At 36.6% G+C, this 25137-nt stretch overlaps 1 protein-coding gene across 1 annotated transcript; it reads right to left on the minus strand.

Moving 5' to 3' along the window:
• Window positions 1-6133: 6133 nt before the first annotated feature.
• pitpnab (phosphatidylinositol transfer protein, alpha b) lies at window positions 6134-24786 on the minus strand. The gene is made up of 12 exons (XM_015010848.2): window positions 23591-24786; window positions 17628-17658; window positions 15498-15643; window positions 14150-14241; window positions 13371-13378; window positions 12994-13068; window positions 12188-12271; window positions 12017-12094; window positions 10924-11034; window positions 10522-10644; window positions 9853-9934; window positions 6134-9718 (listed from the first exon to the last, which is right to left on the minus strand). Exons 1-11 carry the CDS (start codon window positions 23605-23607, stop codon window positions 9887-9889), a joined length of 813 nt encoding a protein of 270 aa, XP_014866334.1. The 5' UTR covers window positions 23608-24786; the 3' UTR covers window positions 6134-9718; window positions 9853-9886.
• Between the last annotated feature and the right edge of the window lie 351 nt (window positions 24787-25137).

Raw genomic sequence — 25137 nt, forward strand, 5'->3', positions numbered from 1 at the left:
CTTTTAGGCATAAAAAAAAGAGCTTTCCTAGTGCCTCAGACAATCCTTTTGCATTAGGAAATACGCAAGTGAAAGATAAAAAATTTAGTCCGCCATGCAGGAAAAATCCAGTACGAGAAAGTTATTTGGCTCTGTTTTTCCTGATTCTTTCAGCTGACCTGGTTGCAACCATTTGATTTGAGATACTTCCTTTCTGCTCAAGCAGGTGGAAGTAATCCAAATTATTTGTTGTTAATCAAATCTCATTAGCACTTTAGTAAATTTTTGCTAAAACTCCTAAAAGACGATGAGAATGAGAAGTATCTGTGGCGGGTGATGTCTCTCCTCCGGTTCTGTGCAGTCATGCAAGAACGCCGCTCAGTTTGACGGAGCAGTGGGGTCGACTGAGGAATGTTGGCAACCCAGATCTGGTGCCTAATCACAGGCAGGAGAGAGCCATGTGAATGTGCTAAGGTTTGTTCCTGTGAGTGTTTGCAGACTCAGAGGCTGGAGTAGGAGGACCACCGGCTGATCCTGCATAACTGAGAGTATTGTTGCAGGACTTAGGTCTTCAGATCCCTAAGAGGTTTACTATCAGCGCTCTCTCCATCAGCTGAACACACAGAACAATGTCTGAAACCCCACAATTGCGCCTGTGCATTAGTCACTGGGGCAACGGCGAATTAGCCTTGTTTTGTCTCGGTCCGGATTCTTCTCATGTAGGGGAAAGGTTATCTCTGTAAGCCCAGAGAAAGGTGCAGGTCATGTTCAGTTTGAAACATAAGGTCTTTCACACGTTTATGCAGGCTTCAGTTTTAAGAATAAAGCCTCAAATGTGTTGATGTAGCAATGTTGTAGCACAATTAACAGTAAATCAATTACATAACAGCTTTGGAGCCACGTAACAAAACCTTAAATAAGGGTGAAGAAACGGAAGATTAACTGGTTTAAAAATTGCAAAACCACACAAAGGGTGAGATAACATTCCCAGTTTACAAAACAAAATCTGATTTAAAAAGCCCCTACATAAAGGTTGATAAATTCACAGCTTTGTTTAAATCAGTCAAATTATATAGTGCCTTGCTCACCTGTACTTGTCTGTCCAACCACTTGTAAATCTCTCAGTGCTCATCTTCTATTCTGCAGATGCAAACTGACACACAGTTAAACAATCAGGAAACAAAGAGGTTCTATGCACAGTGCTGAAGCTCACTGTTTTGTTTTTTACAGCCAATTTACACTAAGCGTAGTCAGATAAAAATGCATAGGAAACAAGCAAAGCCAGCTAAGATGGAGATGCCTGATAGTCATTTCTGAAATGGCTTTGTAATCATGTTTGATCAAGGTGAGCTTTGCTCACATTGAAATGACAGTGTATCAAGGATTGCATAATCTGAGAGAGCTGATGGACATTTTAGTGATTACATTTTCCACTGTACAATATGTCGGAGGCTGTCATAGAGGAAAGAGAGAATCCTCGTTAAATATCAGTGGTGAAGCGTTTTCTAAAAGTATTCCAGCAGACCAAGCCATCAAATAAAAAGTTTTATTATTATTATTATTTTTTTTTTAAATCTTCAAGACTCGTACAATAAATTGTTGGAACAAATATTGGAACTAATTTAGTATGAAAGCTGAGCATTTTGCCAAAATGTTTATATTTTATTTATATTTCTAGTTTCTCCATTTTATCCTGTAAATGCTCACATTTTAGTAATTTTTTTTTGGCTGTAATGATTCCAAGGTTTTGAGATTTTAGACTTTTGTTTCCTTAAGAAATGCCGAATCATTGAAACAGCTCTAAAAATTGGCGTTCTGGTGTTTGTTAGCCTGTACACCTAAGATATGTCATTTATTTAGACCAGCAAAGATTTACAGTGATTCTACTTTAAAAAATGTTAGTTTAATAAAGTTACCAAAGGGTTTTAAATACTGTTATAATTGGGGCCTGCCACAGCAATGCATACGCACGGAAGGCACCGATTACTCTTCACCTCAAAATAACTGTAGCTTCCTTTCACCGTTAATGCGGCTCGTACCGCTACGTGAACCCCCACAAAATAACGGCTGCATCTCGGCATGCGGGCTATTACTTCTGTTGGCATTTCGAGTAACCATGGCAACGCAATTAGCGAAAGACGAGCCAAATTCAAATCAAAACAACTTCTGACACTGTTGAGCAGGGCAGAGAGGTAGAGAACTACAGAGATGGCAGAACGTTCAGTTCCGACAGAGGAGAGCAGATCTTCCAGTTAAAACTACAGACACTTTTCTGTAAAAATTCACCAACTGCATAATTCTTGTTAAGTAGTAAGTAGTGTAAGGTAAGTAGTATTTCAAAAAAGCAGAAAAAATCTTATGTTTTATGAACAATAACAATGTTTGTTGTTAATCTGTTGCTAAGCGATGAGCGCGTTTTCTGGTATCCAAGTGCTACGAAGTAAACATCTGATTTTTACTTTTGCAAAATTTACCAACTGTAAATTTCCTATATCTAAGCAGATAAGAGCTTATGTTTTATAAACAATAATATACTTATTATTGATTTGGTGTTAAGAAATGAACGTTTCTTCTGATAACGAACTGCCACGAAGTATAAATAAGATTTTTACTTTCATGTTTAATGTATGATACATTTACCACCACTCCCAAAAAACAACAAAAAAAATTAATTTTTCTGCCAAATTCACCAACTTCACAATTCTTGTTAAGTTGGAAGTAGTGTACTAAGATAAGTAGTATTCTTATGTTTTTGAACAATAACAACATCTGTTGTTAATCTGTTGCTAAGCGATGAGCATGTTTTCTGGTATCCAAGTGCCACGAAGTGAACATCTGATTTTTACTTTTGCAAAATTTAACAACTATAAATTTCTTGAGTTTAAGCAGATAAGCAGTATTTCAAGCTTTATAAACACGAGTAATTTGGTGTTATTAATTTGGTGTTAAGGGATGAGCGTTTTTTTTCTGGAAATGAATTGCCACGAAGTATAAATCAGATTTTTAGATTTGTGTTGAATGTCTGTTTTATAATATATTTACCACCACTGACAAAAAGAAAAAAACTTTCCGCCAAATTTACCAACTGCACAAGTAGTAAGTAGTGTAAGATAAGTAATATTTCAAAAGAGCAAAATAAATCTTATGTTTTTTGAACAACAACGTTTGTTGTTAATCTGTTGCTTGGTTCTGGTAACCGTGCCACAAAGTAAACATCTGATTGTTACTTTTGCAAAAGTGAAAATCAGAAGGCAGTGCATTGACATTAGCACAAACATTAGCAGTAGCTACTGCCCACATTAGCAGTAGTATTTTCCCTAACATAAGTTTTTCAGCTATTCTGTTTATTTATTAGCCATGTTTAGCACTCTGAATGGAGGAAGTTAATGTAAGACAACATGCTAGTTATACTCCTCATGTCACATTTAGACTAGCATTAGCATTTTGGCGAATTTTAGCTACACTAATTTTAATATACTAAATGGACATGTTACTCAACATGCTTGTGACTTTCCACATGCTATTGAGTACATGGTAGCTTACTTTAGCTTTGATGCTAACTCTAAGCATCAGAACGCTGGGTTCTAACCAACAGGCACACTTTAGTAGGCCCCGTTTAAATTTCTTCAGAAACGTTATAGTTTTCTACTTTATTCTTATGTATCACCTGAAATTATTCTGTTTGACCACATGAGGGCAGCACTGCTAGTTTCAAGAAACTCCAAAAAATCTCTAAATATGTTCTTCAAGCTGTAAAGTTTTTTTCTCGTCAGTAGGAGTTTGTGTGACACTAGACTTTATTTTAGTCAATATACCACTGAAGACAGGTGCTCTGTCTTCAGTTTTCTAGTCAGCCTTATAAGGAAATATTATAATTAATGGGATAGCTCAAGATTTTTAAATTATTAGCTAGTGTTTTATAGTAAACTGAGATTAGTTTGCCCTGGTTAGTTTAAGAGGTTGCCAAAACCAAAGTAGACTTAAAAATAACTTAAAACATCAAAGTGGTTTATGTCAAATTTACTTAAACTGTTATAATGTTAATAATAGACAGTTATTTACAAAATCATACTGTTTCCATTGAAATCCGGATTGGGAGTGGTTGACCAACAGTTAGCATCCTCTTTGAAACACCTACTAAGAAATAAATATATAAAAATATCCCCCCAGACAAACTATCTAATGATAAAGGAAGAGACTGTAAAAAATCTAGTAAATAGAGAAACACTACATGTTCTGCTCTCAATATGTTCAAATAAGGAAGATTGGTTTTTGTGTCCAGCCTTCTACCTCTATGTTACACATAAATATTCTTTGGTTTCTCTGTAAATTATCACCTAATGTAAACGTTTATTTGTTAGAACAGGCTACATGGTGTTGATTAGAATTGTTTTAACACAATAGTCCAATAGTAAATTGATACAATTACATTTAGCAAGCTTAAGTATGTTTTTTATGACATGTGCATTTAATCTGTAGAATAGCACAGTGAGATTTTTCTTTGTGAATATAACAATTTAGCTCAGAATTGGAAGTGAAATCTGCACCAGACCCGGAATATAAATGAATAACAGATCAAGCAACTGCCCCAGGGAGCCACACAGTGTCACAACTGTGCTTTACCTTTTAAATGTCACTGAAAGGACACAACTAAAGAGAGACACAACATGACTTAAAACACACACACATACACACCAGAGTCACTGTAAAATCTCCATAGTAATATAAAATAAATCATAAATGTTGAAATTTAACTAGAACTAAAAGAGAACTAAAACAAAGCATGACAGTTAACACAAGAAATGAAAATGATTAATAAATATCAAACCAATACAGATATGATGACATACATTGTTTTTGTGAAAATTATTTCCTTGCTATTGTCATTATAACCCTTTAACTTGTTTTTTTTTGTTTTGTTTTTTACTTTAAGCATTCACAGCAAAGACAGAGACTTTCCTACTGAAACATTTTTCATGACAGAAAAATCAAAAGAACAAAGTAAAAAAGTAAAGCAAAGCACTTGAAATTCTACCGTTGTTGGTATATCAGTCTTATGTTGTCCAGAAAAATTGTCTTCAAAGGTAAAGATCTCCAAAGACGTGACGAGAAATGTAGTTTCTTCCTCTCTGGAACGCTGTGATGTTATTTGACAGTTTGTTAATTTCCCTTGTTGTACTGTGCCCTGAACCACAGCAGACTAACAGCGTAACATCGGATTAAGCTAATATCCTTGGTTGGTTAATAACCCAGTGAGAAAGTATTTGTGAATAGCTATAATGGATGTATTGTATGTTTAAAAATAATCCTTAGATATTTTTAACAATATGGAATGTGAAAGGTGCTCTAGAATCGTAATACATTTCTTTTTTTTATATAAACTAAAATAACATCTGACAAAACAGACAGTGGAAAAGTTTATGGTCTGTTGTCCTCAATGTGATTTCTTGTACAGCATTCTGAAAAGTACAAACCTCAGTTTATATTATAAGTGCTTAAACACATTATTGTGACTAGAACTACTTTAGGACATATTTGCTTGTTAGCTTGAATGCAAAATTATTTGGAAAGGTTATTAGGGTAAGTAGACTAAAACCCATTAGGTTACTTATTTTTACATTTTCAGCTAATGACTAACATTAATATTGCAAGAGAATCTTTCTCTAACTCCCACAAAGAGAAATTGTCATCCACATTCAATAAGAACGTGTTGCAGCTCTCCTTATCAGGCTCATACTCAGGATTGAGCTTTGGTATCCAATCCCTGATTAATTTTGCCACACTTAATATGTCTGTTGTATCTGATGCCAGTAACTTTATGTTCTTGAAAGGAAGACTGAGTTAGGTAATAATTGTAATGTCAACTTCAGTCTGGCCTACAAAAGTATTCATGTCCCTTGAACCGTTTTTACATTTTGTCACATTGCAAACACAAATCTTAGATTGATCTACCTCACTTGTTTCCCATGACCTTATTGAATAGTTATTTCACTTTTAGGTCTTTCAACATAACATTTGACAATGTGAATACTGTAAAGAACTTTCCGTTCGTAACCCATGGGGTTTATTACAATACATTGATTTTGTTATGAGTCTGACACCACAGAAACTCTAACAATGCTTCAGGACAAAGTAATCCACATCATGCTCTAAATTTGTATAGTCACTTTGAGTCTTTATTCATTTCGTTATGTCTCTGATGTACAGTAGTGTTATTAGAGAATAAGATGACAAAAAGGCACAAATTCACAATAAAAGAAAAAAAAATAGGAGACAAGGTAACAGGAGTGAGAGAAAAAGAGAGACAGAGAGATTTAAAAACAGTTCAAGATTATGGAATCATTTGGTTTCTTCATACTCCAATTAAAAATCAAGGAATCTAAAAAGAGATATATTAGATTGTCTCTGTTAAAATATGTTCTCTCATAACTTTTGTGTCTTTGAGCTCTTAAAATCACCCTTCTCTCAGCATCTGCTTGGAAACCACATTCCTTATCAGGGTTCTTCTGTGCTTCCGTTGAAGGCCATGTAGGATAATCACCCTTCACGTCTAACGACGGGAGCGCTACAATCCAACATGCATCGGGGATCCACTTCGATGACTTTGCCATGATGTGGATGAATGCACTGACCCAAGCTACAGTAACGTCTACCTTTTCAGTGAGAGAAGAGAGCGTAATCCAGAGACTGACAACAGAGGTACTACAACATTCAGAACAAAAATATATATTTATACACTGTCCTGCCAGTGAGAGGACGTCCCCTCTGAGGGTACAGTGAACGGGGTGCTTGCTTCACTTCAAATGTTCTCCGAATACAAATGGCAAAGCTCAGCTCCTAGCTGCTACTAAATTTTTTTATATGTAAAATTTGTTTTCCTAAATAAATACATTTCATAGTGTTCTTCACAATTTCTTACCTGCCCTAAATTTTAGCTATTATAACTCTACATTTTCACACTCAAATGTTTCTGTAGGAGTCTGTGAGGTTTTTGAATAATGGATCAGGAGTGTCTGAGAGGGTGTTGTGCACACTTGGCAGGACAGTCTCATCTATATATATGTGTTCATCTACATTAATTTATTTACTATTTACAAAGTCAGTACACACAGTACATCCACAAATCTCCATGACCCAGTTGACAAACCCAAACAGAGAGGGATGATGGACACAGACGTGGAGGGGTGGGACATCCATGTTCTCTTCAGAGGAGGTAAAAGACAGTGGGAAGCAATTTGGCTGTTGAGGGCCAAAAGTGCCACAAGTCAATGCATAAAAGAGATGTTAAACAAACATATGTACATGTGATTTAAATGAAATAAAATCCATTAATTTAACACAAAATACTTTATTGAAAATAAGCTAAACAAATAATCAAATATGTTGTTAAATTTGGAAATAATTACTTAAGTTGTCCATTCAATATGTTAAATGGATGCTTGAATGTGTCAGTATTTAATCCCATATTGCATGTCATCAAGAAGGTAAGTGGGCGGGGCTAACTGCCCTGCAGATGGCACTTACAGATGATTGGTCTGTAATTGAGCTGTGTGACTTGTGAGTACATGATTTATTCAACATATAACTGTTGATTTTCACTAGTTTTTTAAAATACATTTGTTTAATAAATAATTATATAAATACAAAACAAAATAACATATGTATATATATTGAATATATTTATTAACATTTTATTTAAAGTCTAACTGATATAGATAATTATTCATCAACTTATTAGTTCATTGGATTGTGTCACTTTTGACCCCTGGTAGGCCTATTGAATTACAGCGCTGTGAAAAAAAAAAGACTTCTAACATAATGAAAGAAGATTCTAAAAAGTATAGATAATAATAATTGTTCTAATGATTTTAACTCATATTGTTTGTTAAATTATTTAAATGATCAGTTCAGTTTCAGGGTTTACTGTGAAACACAACAAAACTAAGAAATGACTGAATTTGTCTAGACCTAATAAACTGGCCTAAACCTAATTTAGGATTAAAATTAAATCTGTGATGATGTGATGATGACTCATCCTTGCTCCAAACAAGCATTCCCGTAAGCACAATTTCTAACAACAGAGGGATCAGTAGAACTTTGTAAAATGTCAAATTAAACCTGTTTTTTTTTTTTAAATAATAAAACTATGACTGTACTTCATGTGGTTTATGTCTAATGAAGGCCAATCGGAAGCCCTTCCACTGAATTTTTTATTATTGCAAATAAATATTTATATAGACTCCACATATGTGTCCAGAATTAAGCCTTTGAAATTGTTGGACCTAAAGTTCCAAAAATAAATATAATTTTGTATTTATTGTCTCCAAAAAGATTGAAATTGATTAAAATCTATACCATTATGTAAGTTTATTGAATCAAACATCTGCTATAGCAACAACAATAACATACGCATGGATTTTTATTTTTTAATTTTGTGGCAGTTTTTTGTAGCGATCCAAATATAATCAATCTAAGCATCAATGTAATTGATTGGCTCCTATATGTGCTCCCTTGCACACTCTCCAGTTAAAGTACACGGAATAATAAAAGTGTATGAAATCTATAAAATAAGAAAAAGAACAATAACATAGGACAAAAGAGACGATAAAAACAGAGAACAATAATGCCGAGTGAGCTGTTCCTCACTTCTTCACCCAGTCGTTCATCAGCTCTCTGCAAACTGTCACACCACTAATCGTTACTCATTCCGTCCTAAGCACAATACCAGAGAAAATGAGTAAGAACAGTGAAATAAATAACAAGATAACACTCTATGGAAAGACTGACACTTAAAACCAGCACTTCTGTTAAACTAATGACATTCAGTTCAGGCTCTGCTTTCCTAAAACTGACCTCACAACAGAAACAAACTAAGGACTAAAACAGATTTGTGATGATAAAAAAGGAGACCAACACATCATGATAGTTATTGCTTTTGCTGGATAAGACCATTTATCCACTGGAAATGACACGTCAAGAAAAAAAAACCCAAAAGCGACAGTCCTCAAATCATTTATGGCTGTTTTCATTTACTGTAGCAACTGTGATTAATATTTTGTGTGCATCTTTTTAGACTATTTCTATCTAAATATTCATAGAGTTAGACATAATCTTCATATTACTGCATGTTCATCCAGAGCTCTTGAAACAATGTTTGAAGAAAAACCTGGCTGGAAACTTTGATGACCTATCAACACACACCGGCACACAACAGAAGCATGTACACACACAGACACACAAACTGACAAAGCAGCAGAAAAACTGACAAACGCCTTGAAGTCGGAAGGCAGGTACTGGGGATAAAACCTTACTGGCTGGTTAGAAGTACACAGCAGACTGCATTACACTCTACTGATGCGCCACTGTGACATTTTGTCTAAAATATGTCCTTAGTTGTAGAAATGAACAACAGTGTCCTCACTGTTCTCTGCAGTTTAGAACAAAAATTGAGAGAAAAAGATCGGAGTAACTCACAATATCAGTAACGGTGCTACTGGAGGCTTTAAAAAGTTTAAGCTAGATGGAAACAGCAAATGAGTAAAAACAACGAAACAAAATAAGACAAGAAGGACTCAAGGAAGGACAGACGATGTAGAGGAGATCAGCTAAAAACTGGGAGTGCACTGGGTCCAGGTCCGAGAAGACCAAAATGTACTGCGGAAAGTAGGATTTGGGCCGTCCAGTCAGACGTATCAGTTGAGACAAAAGGAGGAGTGAATCCGCTGGTTTCAGGTCTAATCTGGTGGGAAAGGGAGACATGAGTGAGAGAGAAAAAAACAAAAGCAAAGTTTGAACCATGAAGAAACAAAGCTAACGTGTAGACATGCTGACAGACATAACTACACATCTGTTTCCATTGCAACTCTGGTTTACCTGATGAGCGGCAGCATTTATGTCCAACAAAGTCTCAGTCCTCTAGAGCCACCATTCCTTTCACAGGATCTTTGACTCTCATCTGACAAGAATATACAACAACATCCTCATTAGAGATACACTGAGAAATCATTGAATGAAGGGTATTGGATGATAGATGTCAGACTAATCACAACCTGTGTTCAACTGCAATGGGGTTGTATCATAAGTGCTATTGTAAAGGTGTTTAAAAATGAAGTGAGGTGAAGCACCAAAAAGTGTGAGAAATTTTTAGAGGAAGCTGCTACCTTTGAATAGAGAGAAACCTCAGCAGATAACAGGAAGGCTCCTTTGCTCTCAGGGTTTCTTAGAAACTTAATTTTAATAAAGTTAAGACGTTTTGAAAAATGTTGTGCTTTAAATCTAAGAAGTTGTAATATTTAAAGTAGAGTAGAACAATCTTTTTAACTACGTCTTTGTGAAATATGAATTTACAAAAATCGCCATTAGCAGATTGGAACTTAAAAAACTGATAATCAGAACCTGGCCCCAAATTCTCAGGTCATCCTGCATCTGAAATGTCAGTCCAGTGGGTTTTAACTGAAGATAATTTAACATCCTGGGTTATAAGGAACAAGTTTTATATAAGTGTAAGAGATTTGGGAGTGTGTGGTATTTCTTTTGGCTTACTTCATCTAGCTCCCTACGAGTCTCCTCCTCCATGCGACGAATATCGTCCATGTTCAGTTCAATCCACTTATCAATCCAGCAAAACAGTTGGCGGTGGAAATTTGTGAACAAGCGCTTCTCTTGCTGTAAGACAACAACGGAAAAAATCAAATAGCTTATTGTGGCCCAAGGATAATAGATGCTTATTTCCTTAGGAATGGATATTAGTAGCATTATCATAATTATTTATGCTTTATTACCACACTTCAAGCTGCTGTACTGCCAGCTATTCTTAGCACATTAAACAAAAATAAGATCTGGAAATTCAGTAAGAAATGTATTTTATTCCCTGACTCGACCACTATCTTGTACAAAAGTTGAAAAGCATAACAATGCAAGAACAAACAACAACAGTCAACAAACCTTTTGGATAAAGTTCTCCACTTTATTCTGCAGACCCCACCACTTGAATTTGACAGTGACCAGTTTGTAGGCACACATGTGTGGGCAGTCTTTCTTGTTAGGAAGCTCCTTCTGCATGTAAACAGAAACACTAGCATTAGGGTTGTCATAGGCAACGGAGACCTACTGATACACTTTTGGACTCAGATTTAATGTTTAAATCAACTGCTTATAGATCTGTAGTAGAAATGAAACAAAGCCTAATATAATTACCACAGCTATTTCGACTGAGGGGCTGATTATCGGCTGTTTATGCATTAGGGTACAAGAAGGCTTTAAAGGTTATTGTTTCAAAAGCACAAAAACATGTTCTCATACTGTTCCCAAGTTGACGAGAAAGAGTCAGAGTAACAATTTTATGCAGCTTTTGGGAGCAATTGGTGCATTTTATTTATACATGGAAGTCATGTTTTCTATGTTCCAAGACAGAAATACGACATGGACATTCAAAGCTGAAATTATGCTTTGGGAAGTTGGAAATTAAAGGTGCAGGTGGTAACTATTACAGAAATGTGTGTCTTCTTCTTGTGTCTGATCCCCTCAGGACAAAATGTTAGCTTAGAGAACGCTCACTAGACGTCATAGCTGCTGGACAACACATGCCAGTGGGAGGGAGATTTTTTTTCATTTGGCAAATTAACAGAGACGAGGTCGCATGTGTGTTTTATGGACGCTAACAATGAGACATGGTCCAACACCAAATTAAAGTATTAAGGAACAGTACACGAAACATAGGAAAATGTATCTTTTTAGGTTAAGTTGCTAATATCTTTTAGAACAAAAAGTTGACAAAAACATGAAAGTACCCTTCCACCTTGAAAGATTTACAAGGGCTTTGTGCAGGATTAATCTTCAGCTGTTTCACAACATGTAAAAACCAAATGCTAGGAAAGCCACCGCAGAGAGTAACAACAAAAAAACATTCCAAAACCCTGTAATGAAACCTCTATGAATCTATTTTTTGACACCAGAATTTATAATATATTAACAGGAGGTAATTCATAATACAAAATGTAACATTTATTGTTAAGATGAAAATGTTGGTATTGTTTACCTTCCAGTCTGGTCCTAGAGGACCTCGTCCTGTCTTTGCTGACTTGAACTTGCAGGGATCCTCCTCTGGTTTGTAGTCCTGATACAGACAAGATGTATGTGGGGCCATGTAACAATACAAACAACATCTGTATTCATAATTCCAGCAGTAAAAATGGGCTGACTGATTTACCTTTGGCTCCACCTGGCTTCTGTCTGCAATATCAATATAGACTACATCCACCTTTTTCCAGGTTTCTGCATCCAAACCATGTACCTAAAACACAACCACAGGGCAAAATCAGAAAAAAATTGTCTACAAATTTAAATTACATGCAGAATTTTTATGCAACGTGTTCCTAATGTCATAGTTATAAGCCTAAGCTCAAGAAAAAATACAATTCAATAAATGTTTACCATGTAAAATGACACAGAAATGAAAGAGTTGATAAAAATCATGTTTGTGATCAACATTTTAAAATAATAAACTTCATGGCCCTTATGATTGTAAGTAATAGACCAGCATAAAATAAATAGATGTGGTGTAGGAGGAAAGTGATAAATGGCTTCGAATTTTTGTTATTAATAAAAATCTAACAATTGTAACATGCATGATATATTACCCTGCGAAGAACTGTCAAACAAAAAAAAAACCCACATTGCTAAACATACTCCAGAAAGATCTGTAGTTCTTATTTCTGTGAAAATAATTGTACACAATGCAAGCCGATGTAACGCCACACTTAACAGTATTTGATTTTATTAAATAACAAAAACTAAGACATTTTGAAAAACATGTATCGTTTTTCTTCCACTATACAATTATGCACTTTGTGTGGCTCTATCATAAAAACATCCCATTTAAACAGGCTTTTATGTAGTGTGACGAAACGTGATTTGTGTTGACAATTTATTAAAGTTCTCTCTTTCATACCTGAATTCATAATTTTGTTCAGACATGAAAATACACTCCCATAGTTTATGATCTTATTCACTAACATTTTCCTGGTGTCCCATGTCAGGTTTGTGCCACGTCTCAATCTTGATCAGGAAGTTATCTTTCATATACTCATTCTGCAAAGAAAAACACAGACAACCCAGAATGAAGGGAGTAAAGCACTTTGAAAGAATCCCTTGTAAAAATCCATAAAAGGTTCAGCTGACAGGGATCGGTATCTTGCTGTCGTTCACTAACACCCAGCTACACAAACACAGTCACAGTGTATTGCTATCCCTGTTACAGACTCACTAAAAAGATCACATTTCTTTCTCGGCTTTCAGGTTAGGCACCTTCTCCTTGTGCACCATAGCTTAGTGTGTCGCATGTGTTGATTTCTGAATTCTTCAAAGCAAACACAAGCAAAGGAAATACTCACAGTGATGACTGCAGAGCCAGGTGGGGAGGGGGGGGGGAGTGCAGCCCCAAACACACAGAGAAAGACACAATTAACGACAGCAAACAATATCTGAGAAAGCTATTAGCATTTGCACAAGCTGGCAATCTCAAAATGATACGAGAGCAGTGTTTGAGATGCAGAGTTGGTTTGTGCCTTTAAATGTGTTTGTGTGACAGATGGCGGTCTGGCAGCTGGCAGTGTGTACGGGTGGCGGGATCTTTGCCTGAACGGCTCAAGTGATTGCGCGGCTCTTCTCACAGGACATGTAGTAAATTATTCAACTACTCCTTGAAAGTGACAGAGACCCAAAGGCACAAGGAAAGAAGAGAGGAAGAGAAGAATCTAGAGCATGAAAGCACTTTTTTTTTACCTGAAGCGATTTAAAACGTTCATAAATACATCTTTTTGAAGACAACAACAAAGAAATCTGCATTGTTTCCTTTAGCTGACAAAGACGTCACACCGAAATGTGCACTGGGCATGTAAACAAAACTGTTAGCATTAGTAATTTAGCCGGGAGGTTAGCTCCATTGCAGGAACTTGTTCACAACTTATTCCCAGAAGGGATTTGGAATGTCCAGGGTCTGATCCAAAAGTAGATCATAATTAAAAAAATTAGGCTCAAATCTTCAATCAAGTCTAGACGAAATGACTGTACTTACTAGAAAAAAAACGCAATCAGGGTTTTGCAGAGCTCTAAAGTATGTTAGTCTGTAAATAGTTGTGTGTGCCCATCCACAGTGTGTAATTATACATACCTGTACGACAATAAGGGTATGCGTTCCAGGCTTTCTCATGGATGTTCAGAGCTGAAGATGGAGCCAACATTCTGACGAATGATGGCACTTTACTACAATAGAATAGAAAACAAACAACATGAGTTTAACTGCTATAATTCCAGCTGCAAGACTTTTGTTGTCCTTGATATACCAAGGTGGTAGAATTTTGGACATCCAGCAAACATAAATCACCAATTTGGGGATGAGAAAGTAGCAAGAAGATAGCCATTGTTGAAAGAAGTTTAAATGGCCACAATCCATGTAAGGGACACTGAAAACATGGAAGAATTAGACCTAAACATGATGTGGGAAGGCATTTTTTGAGCCAGGACAACTGACCTGGACAGAGTGACGGGAACATGGATGGAGCTAAGTACGGGTAAAGATAGGGTGAAAACCTTTTAGACTTGAAACTGGGGCAAAGGTTAATCCTTCAGCAAGATGACATAAAACCAGAACTTTAATCAGATTATTTAGATTGAAACATCTTAGAATGGCCCAGTCAAAGTCCAGACGTAGGTCCAATTGAGAATCAATGGCAAAAATTGAAAGTGTATGATCTGTGGTCTCCATTTAATCTGTTTCAGCCTCAGTTAATTTCTACCCAACAATTGGGGGTAAAAAGCATTTCTACATGTGAATGGCGATTCTATAGCTGAATAAAATAACATTCAAAATCTTTCAAATTAGTTACAGTAAGGAAGATTAAAAACTCTCACTTTTGTGCACTACTTTGTTCTAGTCCACTGGATTGGAATTTCAGGTACAAACTAAACAAAATGCAAACGAGTTATAGAGACATGACTACTTTTATATGGCATTACTAGTACAATAGTATCAATTGCACTATGTTAATGTGTAATTGCACCATCATTAATAGAAAAAAAAGAGTCACTGCAAAAAGGTCAATCATATAAAACTGATCTATGGACACGCAACAATCAAAGTGTTTAATGTTTGGCTTTGTTATTTATTTAACATACTTTTGGTTTGTGTCATCAGAATTTTAATATCTCCACCATTGACACACTAATAATAGGCAGTAGTACTGTAATCTGAATAACTGGAACAATATTATTAACCATAGTATATTTAAAAACTTTTCATTAGAGTCAAATAAAGACCAAACTGCTACACTATCTGGTTCAAATAGTGTAGCTAAAGTATTGAGTTCCTGGTGACTGAAAGATGTGGAAAAGGTCTGAGTGGCTATAAAAAAAAGAGAATGGACTGAAGACAGAAAATTATAAATTCATCCTGTGTGAATGTGATATGTGGACTCTCTACAAGACACATTTTCTGGAACACCTCTTGTGAAAATGCTTACCTCTGCAAATGGTAAATTTTGTGTGTGTACTGGCCCTTCTCTCCATCCTTCTCATAGGGTTCATTTTTTAGCACCTCTACTCCTTCGCCTCCGCCCGTCTCATTCTTACTGGCTTCAGCTACAGAGTACAGCTGGCCCACCTGGTACTGAGAAACACAGAACAATGGATTGGACTGTTAATGAAAATCGAGTAAAACAAAAGTCTATAATCGCAGGTTATATTTAAAATTAATACCTTGTTTTCTCTCTTATTTTTATTTAATGGAGCTCTGAATCATTTAATCTATTGTTGCAAATATCACAAACTCCTTTCTCGTTCTCCTCATTTTACCTCCTTCTCCATCTTAAGGCTTCGGGTTCAAGCGATTTTAAAACAGAAAACAATGGTTTCCTTTTTTTCTTAATTAGCTCTAATCCATCATATAACCTCAACAAATGTGAGCCTTGGCACAATTACAACACAGCAAGCATGGAGTGACTCAATAAAGGCTCATTTACTCTATTGTTTTCACAATTAAGATGTTTGTTTTCATTTTTCTAGCATTTTGAACAGCAAAGTTCAAACTATGTAAGCACAATTGAGTCAATGCTGGAAAAAGATGAAAATGGTAATAGATTATATACTTTTAGTTAGAAGGTGTGAGGTTGAAGGAATTAAAATAACTTTTCACCCATCCCTTTAATTACAGGCAATTCGAACTCAATGGATAATATCTGTTTTCTTTTTTTCACAGAGCAATTCTATTGAGTTTTCTCAAACTCAATCAAACTGTGGACATACACTGAAAGATTGAACTAATGGCAGAATGAATAAAGAGGTTGGGTAATTGGCAACATTTTCCACTTGGTTGCAAATAACAGAAGACAACAGTTTCCATGTCACTTACAAATAAAAGATGTTTCTCCCTGGCTCTTTTCCACTCCTGACTCATTCTAAGAGACTTAGTCTGCTGGAGGACAGACTGATCACTTCCTCTACTAATCTCAAATTAACATTATATGCTGTTATTTGCTGAGATAAATGAGCCCACAACTAAACTCTCTCCCTCCTGATATTGAGTTTTTACTTTTCATTAACATACATATACAGGCAATGAACAAACAAAATTGGAATCTGAAAGGTTGATCAGTTCTTGCTGACCTAGTTAGGCAAGACTTTATACAGTTGTGTGTAAAAAATATTATCACATTTAAGTGTGCAAAATGTAAGTGGTACACCATTCATTAGATCTTGATTGATTCAATCTTACAAACAGTCTTGAAATGTGTGTTTGCTAAAGGTTATGTGTGTTGCAGATAACAAAAATCTTTTTGTTTTCTAATAACTGGAAAAAAAATATCTGACTTAAATATTTAGTTTCTGGCACATTTTTATATTAGTTACTTCTTCTGACTGATGCATTTTAATTGAAATTTTGTGTCAGACATGACTAAATTATGAAAGTCAATATTATGAAGACCAATCAGACATTAGCGAAGCTTTTCTATCGCTAGTGGCATACTTCTAGTAAGTTTCACATGATAATAAAAATACTCAGCAATATAATGACAAAGATTACAAGGAACGAGATTTAATGACAATACAAGACAGCATCAATGGTCTCTGATTTAGAGGTTCCCATGTTGTTGATGTGATGTGGCACACTGCAGCATTTACTGGTGATTCACACTCATGCTTGAGACCACAGTGTGTGTGAGCAGTTTTTCAGATTAAACTGGAATATTTTGCCTCCCTAAAATGACTGTTTTTATACTGTGTATCAAGTGTTCAATTTAAAGTAGCATACATGGGTGGGTGAGCATGTGATGTCATGGAAGTAGTTTCAGATCACTCATCTGCGATGAAGGACTTAATAGAGGGGGAAACTACAGTTGAAATAATAATGGTGGATGATAATAAGCTGTTTGTTTTGAAAAGTCCTATTTAAAAGAACAGCTTTCAGGGTTCCTATACATTTTGCACGTCAACAAGTCCAACACTTGTCCAGTCTCAAATTTCCAGAATTATTACTGTGTTTAAGCTCATGGCCTAAAAGTGGAAGTGAATCGGTCGATGGATAGACGGATGTATGGATGGATGGAGTCAGCTGACTCACACACAGATATTGAAGAGTGTTAAACTGCACTTACCTCTTCCACAGAGATGGGAAGAATCACTCGACTACAAGAAAAAAAAGAAGTTATTCAAACAAGGACTCTGAAATTCTAGTTCTCCTAAACATAAATACCATACAAGAGAGCAAAACAACAAAACAGATATATCCATGTGGTCACATACTGAGCTGCTTTAGTCAAACCAGCAACCCAGATTGGCCTAGATTGCAAGTTTAGCCTTGTGAGAAACATGAAGTTGAATCCTAAAGTGTTGTTTCTCTACAAATTAATTTATGACAGTTATCGACCTAAAACATTACCAAAACTCAGAAACTGAGGAATCAATAGTTCTATCTTAGAACCAAACTGAATAAAAGCAATACATTGATAAATGAATCAGATCACTGCTTTGCAAAAGACAATGAGAATGTTCCTTGCTGAAGCAACATGAGGGTAAAAGAAGCTGAATCTTACAGGCATTTTAATGTTTCAATTAGATTTATGAATAGGTAATATTCACGCTTATGTTTCAGGCCTCATTTAGCAGAAGTCAATAACAAAGCTGTTGATGTGCTGCTTACTTTTTTTTTTAGCTTTTTACGATACGCCTGAAACTGTCAGTAATTCTCTGTTCCGCCTTTGTTTACAAGAGCATGAAGAAGGCTGCTGGCTAACAAATGATCCTAAACGTTACAGATCACCCACAAAATGATGATGTGGCTCTTAGCTAAATGTCCTCGCACAGAAATATATATGCAAAAATTAAGTTTTATGCACAAATGATGAATAACACACCTGCAAACAAAGTACATTGTTGGGTGCAGAATTTCTTTGAGAAGGAACAGGAAGGAAGATATATTTGCAAATCTGAAATGGTCAAAGTTTCAACTGCCACTAAAACAGGTGACTTATGCAGGATAATTTTACTTTGAGAAGCATTAAAACCCCTGTCACACCATTGAATATATGCTTTACATTTTAATAGTAGGGCTGTGTAATAATATTGATTTTGTGATATATATCGATATTTTCTTTCCTAGAAAAAAATCAATATTCATCCATAAGTATTGTAACATCCAACTGTCACCTTGCTCACTCACTGCTTGCTTCGCCGGGAGAGTGATTAGGTCATCAGGCTTAGAGTGATTCCTTCAGATGTTAAGTGTCAAGGTTAAAAAAGGTATCAAACTATTCAGAGCAGGTTACTTGGTGCACTTTATTTACTTTACAAATGCATGTAAGCTACAGTTTGTACTGTTTCAATTAAAAGAAACATGTTTTCTCACCACTTCTTTGATTAATTTTGTCCAGCTGTCGACTTTAAGTCTGTGTCCATGTCCAACCAGAGCCAGGTATTGTGTAGTTGGTGCTTTTAATCAGTTTTCAGTTAAATTAATTCAATCCAAGTCTATAACAGTCACAAAATGTCTCTAAAATCACTCTGACCCTCTAAAATCTTTCAGAAAATCACAAAAGTGTATTGAATTGTATCGTTTGCTGAATAGCGCAATATATATCGTATCGTGAGCAGAATATTGTGTATCATATCGTATCGTGAGATTATTGTATCACTACAGCCCTATTTAATAGTGTGAAGACATGGGTCTTAACATGCTAAATACTCAAGCATTGCCTTTCTATGCATGTTGTGCTGTCAATACTGCTTTGAAATTGTTTATTGCAACAAATAGAATATTGTTGCAATATTCCGATAATTCTTTTTTCTTTTATCACTAATTTAGTTTACCATTAAGATTTTAATAGGAAGACATTAAATGACTTTAAATAATATACATATTTCACAGACATGACAAAACTTGGTGTTTCACAAAATACACTTTAAGGGTGCGCTAGTTTATGGCAAAAGAGAAAACTGTGTGACAGCATGTTAAGTTTGCAAAAAATTGTACAAATGTAAATAATGACAGTTTAATTATGTTTGTCAATGTGTAGTTAGTAGAGTAGACTGTGTCAAACAATCCGTCCATCCATTTTATGTTTCTGCAGGTTCATGGTCACAGTGGGGTTGGAAATCTCTGCAGCCATTGATGACAGAAGCTGATTACAGCCTGGACAAGCTGGCAGGTCATTACATGGTCTGAACATATTTAAAAAAAAATGTCGGTGAGAAGGTACACGTTTTTGTTTTGGGGGTAAAATTTATGCCTCCGTCCATGAAGGTCTGAACTACAGGGAACAAATAGAATAAGAACTATAAATCCCACAGTGCATGGCATCAATGAATTGTTTTTTCTTTCATCTTTTCCTAGTAGGAAAAGATGAAAGAAGTTGGGTGATAACCAGTTGATAACCAGTAACACGTGTTACTGGTTATCACCCAACTTCTTTCAAGTGAGTCTATTGAATAAAGTATTTAAGTAGAAGGCTGGAGTTTTGTTAAATAAACTCTTATGTGCCAACAAACTACAAGAAATAATTACAAGTTTCCTCAATCTGTGTCAAGTTTGCTGTTTAAAAATCCCACTGCTGGACTTAGTCCTTCATTTGTTGTTATTTTAATACCCAAGACTTAATATTTAGTATTAACTGACACTGAACATTTTGGCTTTATTTTATTTTTTTATTTATTTGTTTTTTATTTATTTTATTGTTACGGAATTTTATGTGGCAAAAAGGTGATCTGGTACAGTTTTACACAAAATGTTGAAGGTTTTCTCTGTAAATTTTTTCATATTTTTCTAGTCAAAATTTTAACCCAAACAGAGTTAAGAAAAATGCATCTGTTCATTATAGATCTCAAGGAGAAATGTCAATTGCTATTACAAAAATAGACAATCAAGACAAAGTACGAAAACTCTATAACGCAACACAAGGGATAACCAAAACAAAAAACCCCCCTCTGAATTAAGTTCTTCTTTGAAACAGTTTTAAGATAAATTCCTGTTCAGTTTAGAAAACGTAACTAACTTCAGCAGCCACCACACTTTGGCTGCTGAAGGGAGGGATCTTAGTCTAGAATGGTAGCCCACATATTTACATCTAACAGCAATGAAACATGGATTCATTTATAACAGAATTTGCATTGAGCGTATTTCCAAATTCAGACACCTCATCCGATTATGTTCCTGCAATTCACAATGCTTCCACCGTTAAAACGCACTGCTCTGCTTCTGTTCTCTGACCTGTCTGCATCTCATACTACTGTATGCACGCATACAGTATGCAGCTTTGTTGATTTTGTTCTGTGAGCATGTGAAGTATGCCAAAATTCCCATAATCCTACACCCACCTGCCACTTAATGTAATCTGGGTCCAACAAAGGCACTCACTGAATAGTAGGCCATATGCTGCTGCAGTTTACAACTGTTCATTGCAAAAATATTTTATTGCTCTTTCTTAAAAGATGCACCTCATATAACACTTTTTGCAAAGTATCTGTTTCAAAACTCAGAATTTAATTCTAAAATGAAAAACAGGAACTGAAGATTTTTATTTCCTGCCTTTGGAAGTCTCCTTGGTCCAAAGGTCTTGAAGGATCATGTGTCTCTCTGTGGCTTCAGGAAACAAACACCCCTTCTGCATTGCTCATCTTATATGTCCTTGTAGCTTATTTCTCTTTCTCTTTTCATCCTCTTCCCTCTTTCAGCTTCTACATAATTCGCTTTATTGCTTCACATATTGCAAAGAGGATTATTTATTATTGTATAAGCACCAAAACCTACTGGGAAATAAGGAAATAAAAGGAGATCTTGGTCAGTGTCAGGTAAGGATCACTAGGTCACAAAGCACCTGTAAGACTTGACTCCTGGCCTCCATGATGGTTTCCTGTTATAGTGGATGCACAAGTCTCTTGCCTGTGTGTTGACAGCGTGTAGAAGCTTTTAGCCTTTAATCGTAACCAATTTAATTAATATCCAGGCTTACTGCAGAGGGCCTGACTCTCCCTAATCACTTCAGATCTTTGGCCATGCCACTACTCTGATCTGCGGCTTTTTGCTGACATTCATTGATTAAATACATGTGATAGGAAATCAATACAACGATTGTAGGTGATTAGTCTCCAACGCACGGAGCAGTGTTCACACCCACCGAACTTCCTCGGATTTTCCCACAAACGTCAATGGACTTACTTTGGATTTTGTGAGGGAGCATAAGTCAAAACATTACATGAAGTAGAATGATGATGAAATTATTGGTGTGCATGTGTAGTCAGTTGCAGAGTGAACATTTTGCCCATGGTAACTCGGAAGGAGCTCCAGAGATCCACAGCTCAGGTGGGAAAATCTGTTGCCAGGACAACTACCTGTGATACATCACAAAAATACTCAGTATTATAGAAGACTGACAAGAGGTCATTGTGAAAAACAAATGACTTCTGAACTTTGCCACATAGAAAGCACAAAAAATTTGAGTTAGAAGCTAATCTGGTCAGGTGAAGCCAAAGTCAAACTTGTTTGTCTTCATGCATAAGAAGACAAACAACTGTGTGGGGCGGAACACTATCATCCTGAATAAACCATCCCCACTGTGACACTTTGTGGTGGCAACCTCATGCTGTGGAAATGCCTTTTCAGGAGAAACGGGAAAGAGTTGTTTCCCGAATGGAGCTATTTGCAGGGCAGTACTGGATGAAACGTTGTTAGAAGTTGAAGTGGTGATCCATGCAGCACGCTGACCTTAAGCATCCAGTCAGAACTACAATGGAGTGGTTTAGAAAAAAGCTTATTCGTGTTAGATTGGCCCAGGCAAAGTCCAGACGTAAATACAGTTGAGGATCAGTGTAAAAATTCAGACTGACCTTAACCAATAATTCAAAAAAGAATGAGAAAAGATTGCAGCCTTTATTGACTAAAAATTGTAAAAAGTCTTAAACCATCAAAGTTATGCACAACTTTGTCTTGGTATGTCGCAAAAAAGCCGAATGAAAAACTTTTTGCTTATGAAAGGAGAAAATGTGAAAAGATTCAGAGAGCTTTAATACTTTCCAAGGCATGGTAAGCCTATTGGAAGTGGATTTTTTTTTTGTAGCTTGGTGTTCAGAAAGTAGCTGTGACCTTGCCAAAGTTGCAACGGGAAAAAATATAGTGTTTTAAATACAATATTTAGAAGAAGGTCCTTTATATAAAGGTTATCAGAGTGACATTTTCTTCAGTTGCAAAAAGAATTTGCTGTAATGAAAACATAAATATAATTTTGGATGTCTTCAGTATTAATATCTGAGTATTTTAATTTCAATTCCAGTAACATCCTACTTTGCCAGCATTGCATCCTTCTTGCCCTTCTGATTCTGAGCAAAGGCCTCAATCCGTTCTTCTATAAAGAACAGAAAGTCCTTGTGAGGGGTGGAGGGGTAACATTGTGTTAAAACAATGCAAAACAATGAATTAAAAATATCCTTCCTCTTAGCAGGCACAGATTAATATGCCACTGCTTCCCTTCGGCCCAACATCTGACACACACCTCTCCATTTGCCCTTTACGCCGCCTCCTCTACACCTGCCCACCCCGCACCTTATCCTCTCCAAGCATCCCCTCCACCCCGGGCCATCCAACACCTTCTTCATTCCTCCAGAGCTAAACGCCGGAATGCTCCATCGCTAGTTTCACCTTCACCAGAGCGCATCAATAACATGGCCACAGCGGCGCGGGCACGGCGCAGCGCGGCAGAGCACGGCACGGAGCGGCTTATGCCAGCCATTTCTGCCCCATCACCAGCATCCGTCATTTTAGCAACACTGACAGAGAGAATTAAGAGCTAGAACTTGTGATGAAGGATGTGAAGGGCACAGGGAAGCACCGGCTGCAGTTGCATCAGCTGCCGACACTATTCTATCCCTCAGTTGACTCTGCGTGATGGAAGGAATCTGATCGTGGACATAAAGTCCTTTGGATGTCGACATCCCTCCGGACGCGCTCTCCTAATTCCTCTCCCGGGCTGCTGGCCACAATGTCAGCAGCTCTGCGAAACCGCATCAACGCTCTGTCACGCAAACGCACACGCACGCACAGACTCCATCGTGCACACGCTGTTTTACTTACTATTCCTTTATGAGCATCTTTGTGTTATTTCAGCGGTGCAGTGGAGCTATATCCCAGACAGGCGCCGCTCCCAAACGGATCCAGAAACAGGGTCGGATTCCTCCCTCCGTTTATATAGTCGCCTTTATTTATCCGCTCGATTCTCTCCCACCTCTCTCCCCCCCTCTCTATGTCATTCTACCTCCACAGTCGCTTATTTTCTTCAGATTCACTTCCTGATCGGGGCCGCGGCGCGGCGTTGCTGCTGCTCTGCTGCTGCGGCGCGCAGTTCACCGACAAAAAAAAAAAAAAAAAGGGCGCTGCGTGAGGAAACGAACGCACACTGAAAACGATGGTTCACCCGGAGAATGATCTGCGGTGCACCCGCACGGCCCACAGGTGACAAATGACATGGCTGCACAAATTAAAGCTTTGGACATTTATTTAAAATGTGTTTGTTTTTTTTCCGGTTGGATATGAAATTGCTAAACAGATACATGAGGAATAAAAAGAAAGAAAGAAAGAAAGAAGAAACAAATAATCAAACAAGGAAAGAAAAAAGAAAGGAAGAAGAGAATAAAAAGATCTGTAAATTGGAATTACTAAATTGTCTTAGCTCTGAGCCATTTCTTAATAAAAAAAATAGCCTACTTGTTAATAAAACACACTTTTTATTGAGAAATGACAGCATAAATGCAAGACATCAATATAACCTCTGTCCACGCAGTGGTCACAGGAGCTTTCCTCTTACCTTTTTTACTAAGAGTGTGCAGCTCACTGCGTCATCGTGACAGCGGTGACGTAGAAGCGCGATTCAGCGTCAAAGGATGAAACGGGGACCACCGCTGGCAGGGACCAGACGCTCTCTAAGCCCTTTTAACGAAGTCCTCGCTTCTGATGGGATTATCTCCCACCGCTGTGTATCCTGACATCATTTCTGCTTTACAGACACCTTTATTGCCTTGCATAGGTGGTACGTAAGCCTTGTCACTGAGGCAAAGCTCCAATAAACATCCTAAAATAATTATAAATGAAAGACAAAGACCGAACCATAATTCTTTGGCCGTGCTTTGTTTCCCAACACAGGGGGCCTGTAGTACAGTACAAGGGATTCCAGGTCCCTAATCTCGACCCACTTCCTGAATATCACGGGATGTGGAAGCTATGTGAGTTTAAAATTATGTAACAGCAAGCTGGAGCTGTATTTATAGCTCATGTCTCCGTTTGACAACAACCACATATCCGCTTCTGGCTCTTGTAGTTTGTTTTAAAGATACATCTTTCAGTTTATCCTGTGCCGACATAATCTTGGTTTTATAGCTCATGTCCAATGAGATAATTCTACATGCGAGGTTTTTGTTACACAGTGCCTTGAAAAAGTATTAATAACAGCTTATATATTTTACTTTACAACCACAAACCAGTTTATGTTATTACAATTGTAAGTGACACACAAACACAAAGTAGCATATATGTGTGTACAGTGCAATTAACGTGATGATTCTCAAATGTTTAAATCATTTTTTAAGTCTTATCACGAATTCTCAGATGGATTCCGGTCTGAACTT

Source organism: Poecilia mexicana, unplaced genomic scaffold (assembly GCF_051168715.1).
Source record: "Poecilia mexicana isolate PSO_F unplaced genomic scaffold, ASM5116871v1 scaffold_14, whole genome shotgun sequence".
In the NCBI taxonomy this organism is placed as follows: Eukaryota; Metazoa; Chordata; class Actinopteri; order Cyprinodontiformes; family Poeciliidae; genus Poecilia; species Poecilia mexicana.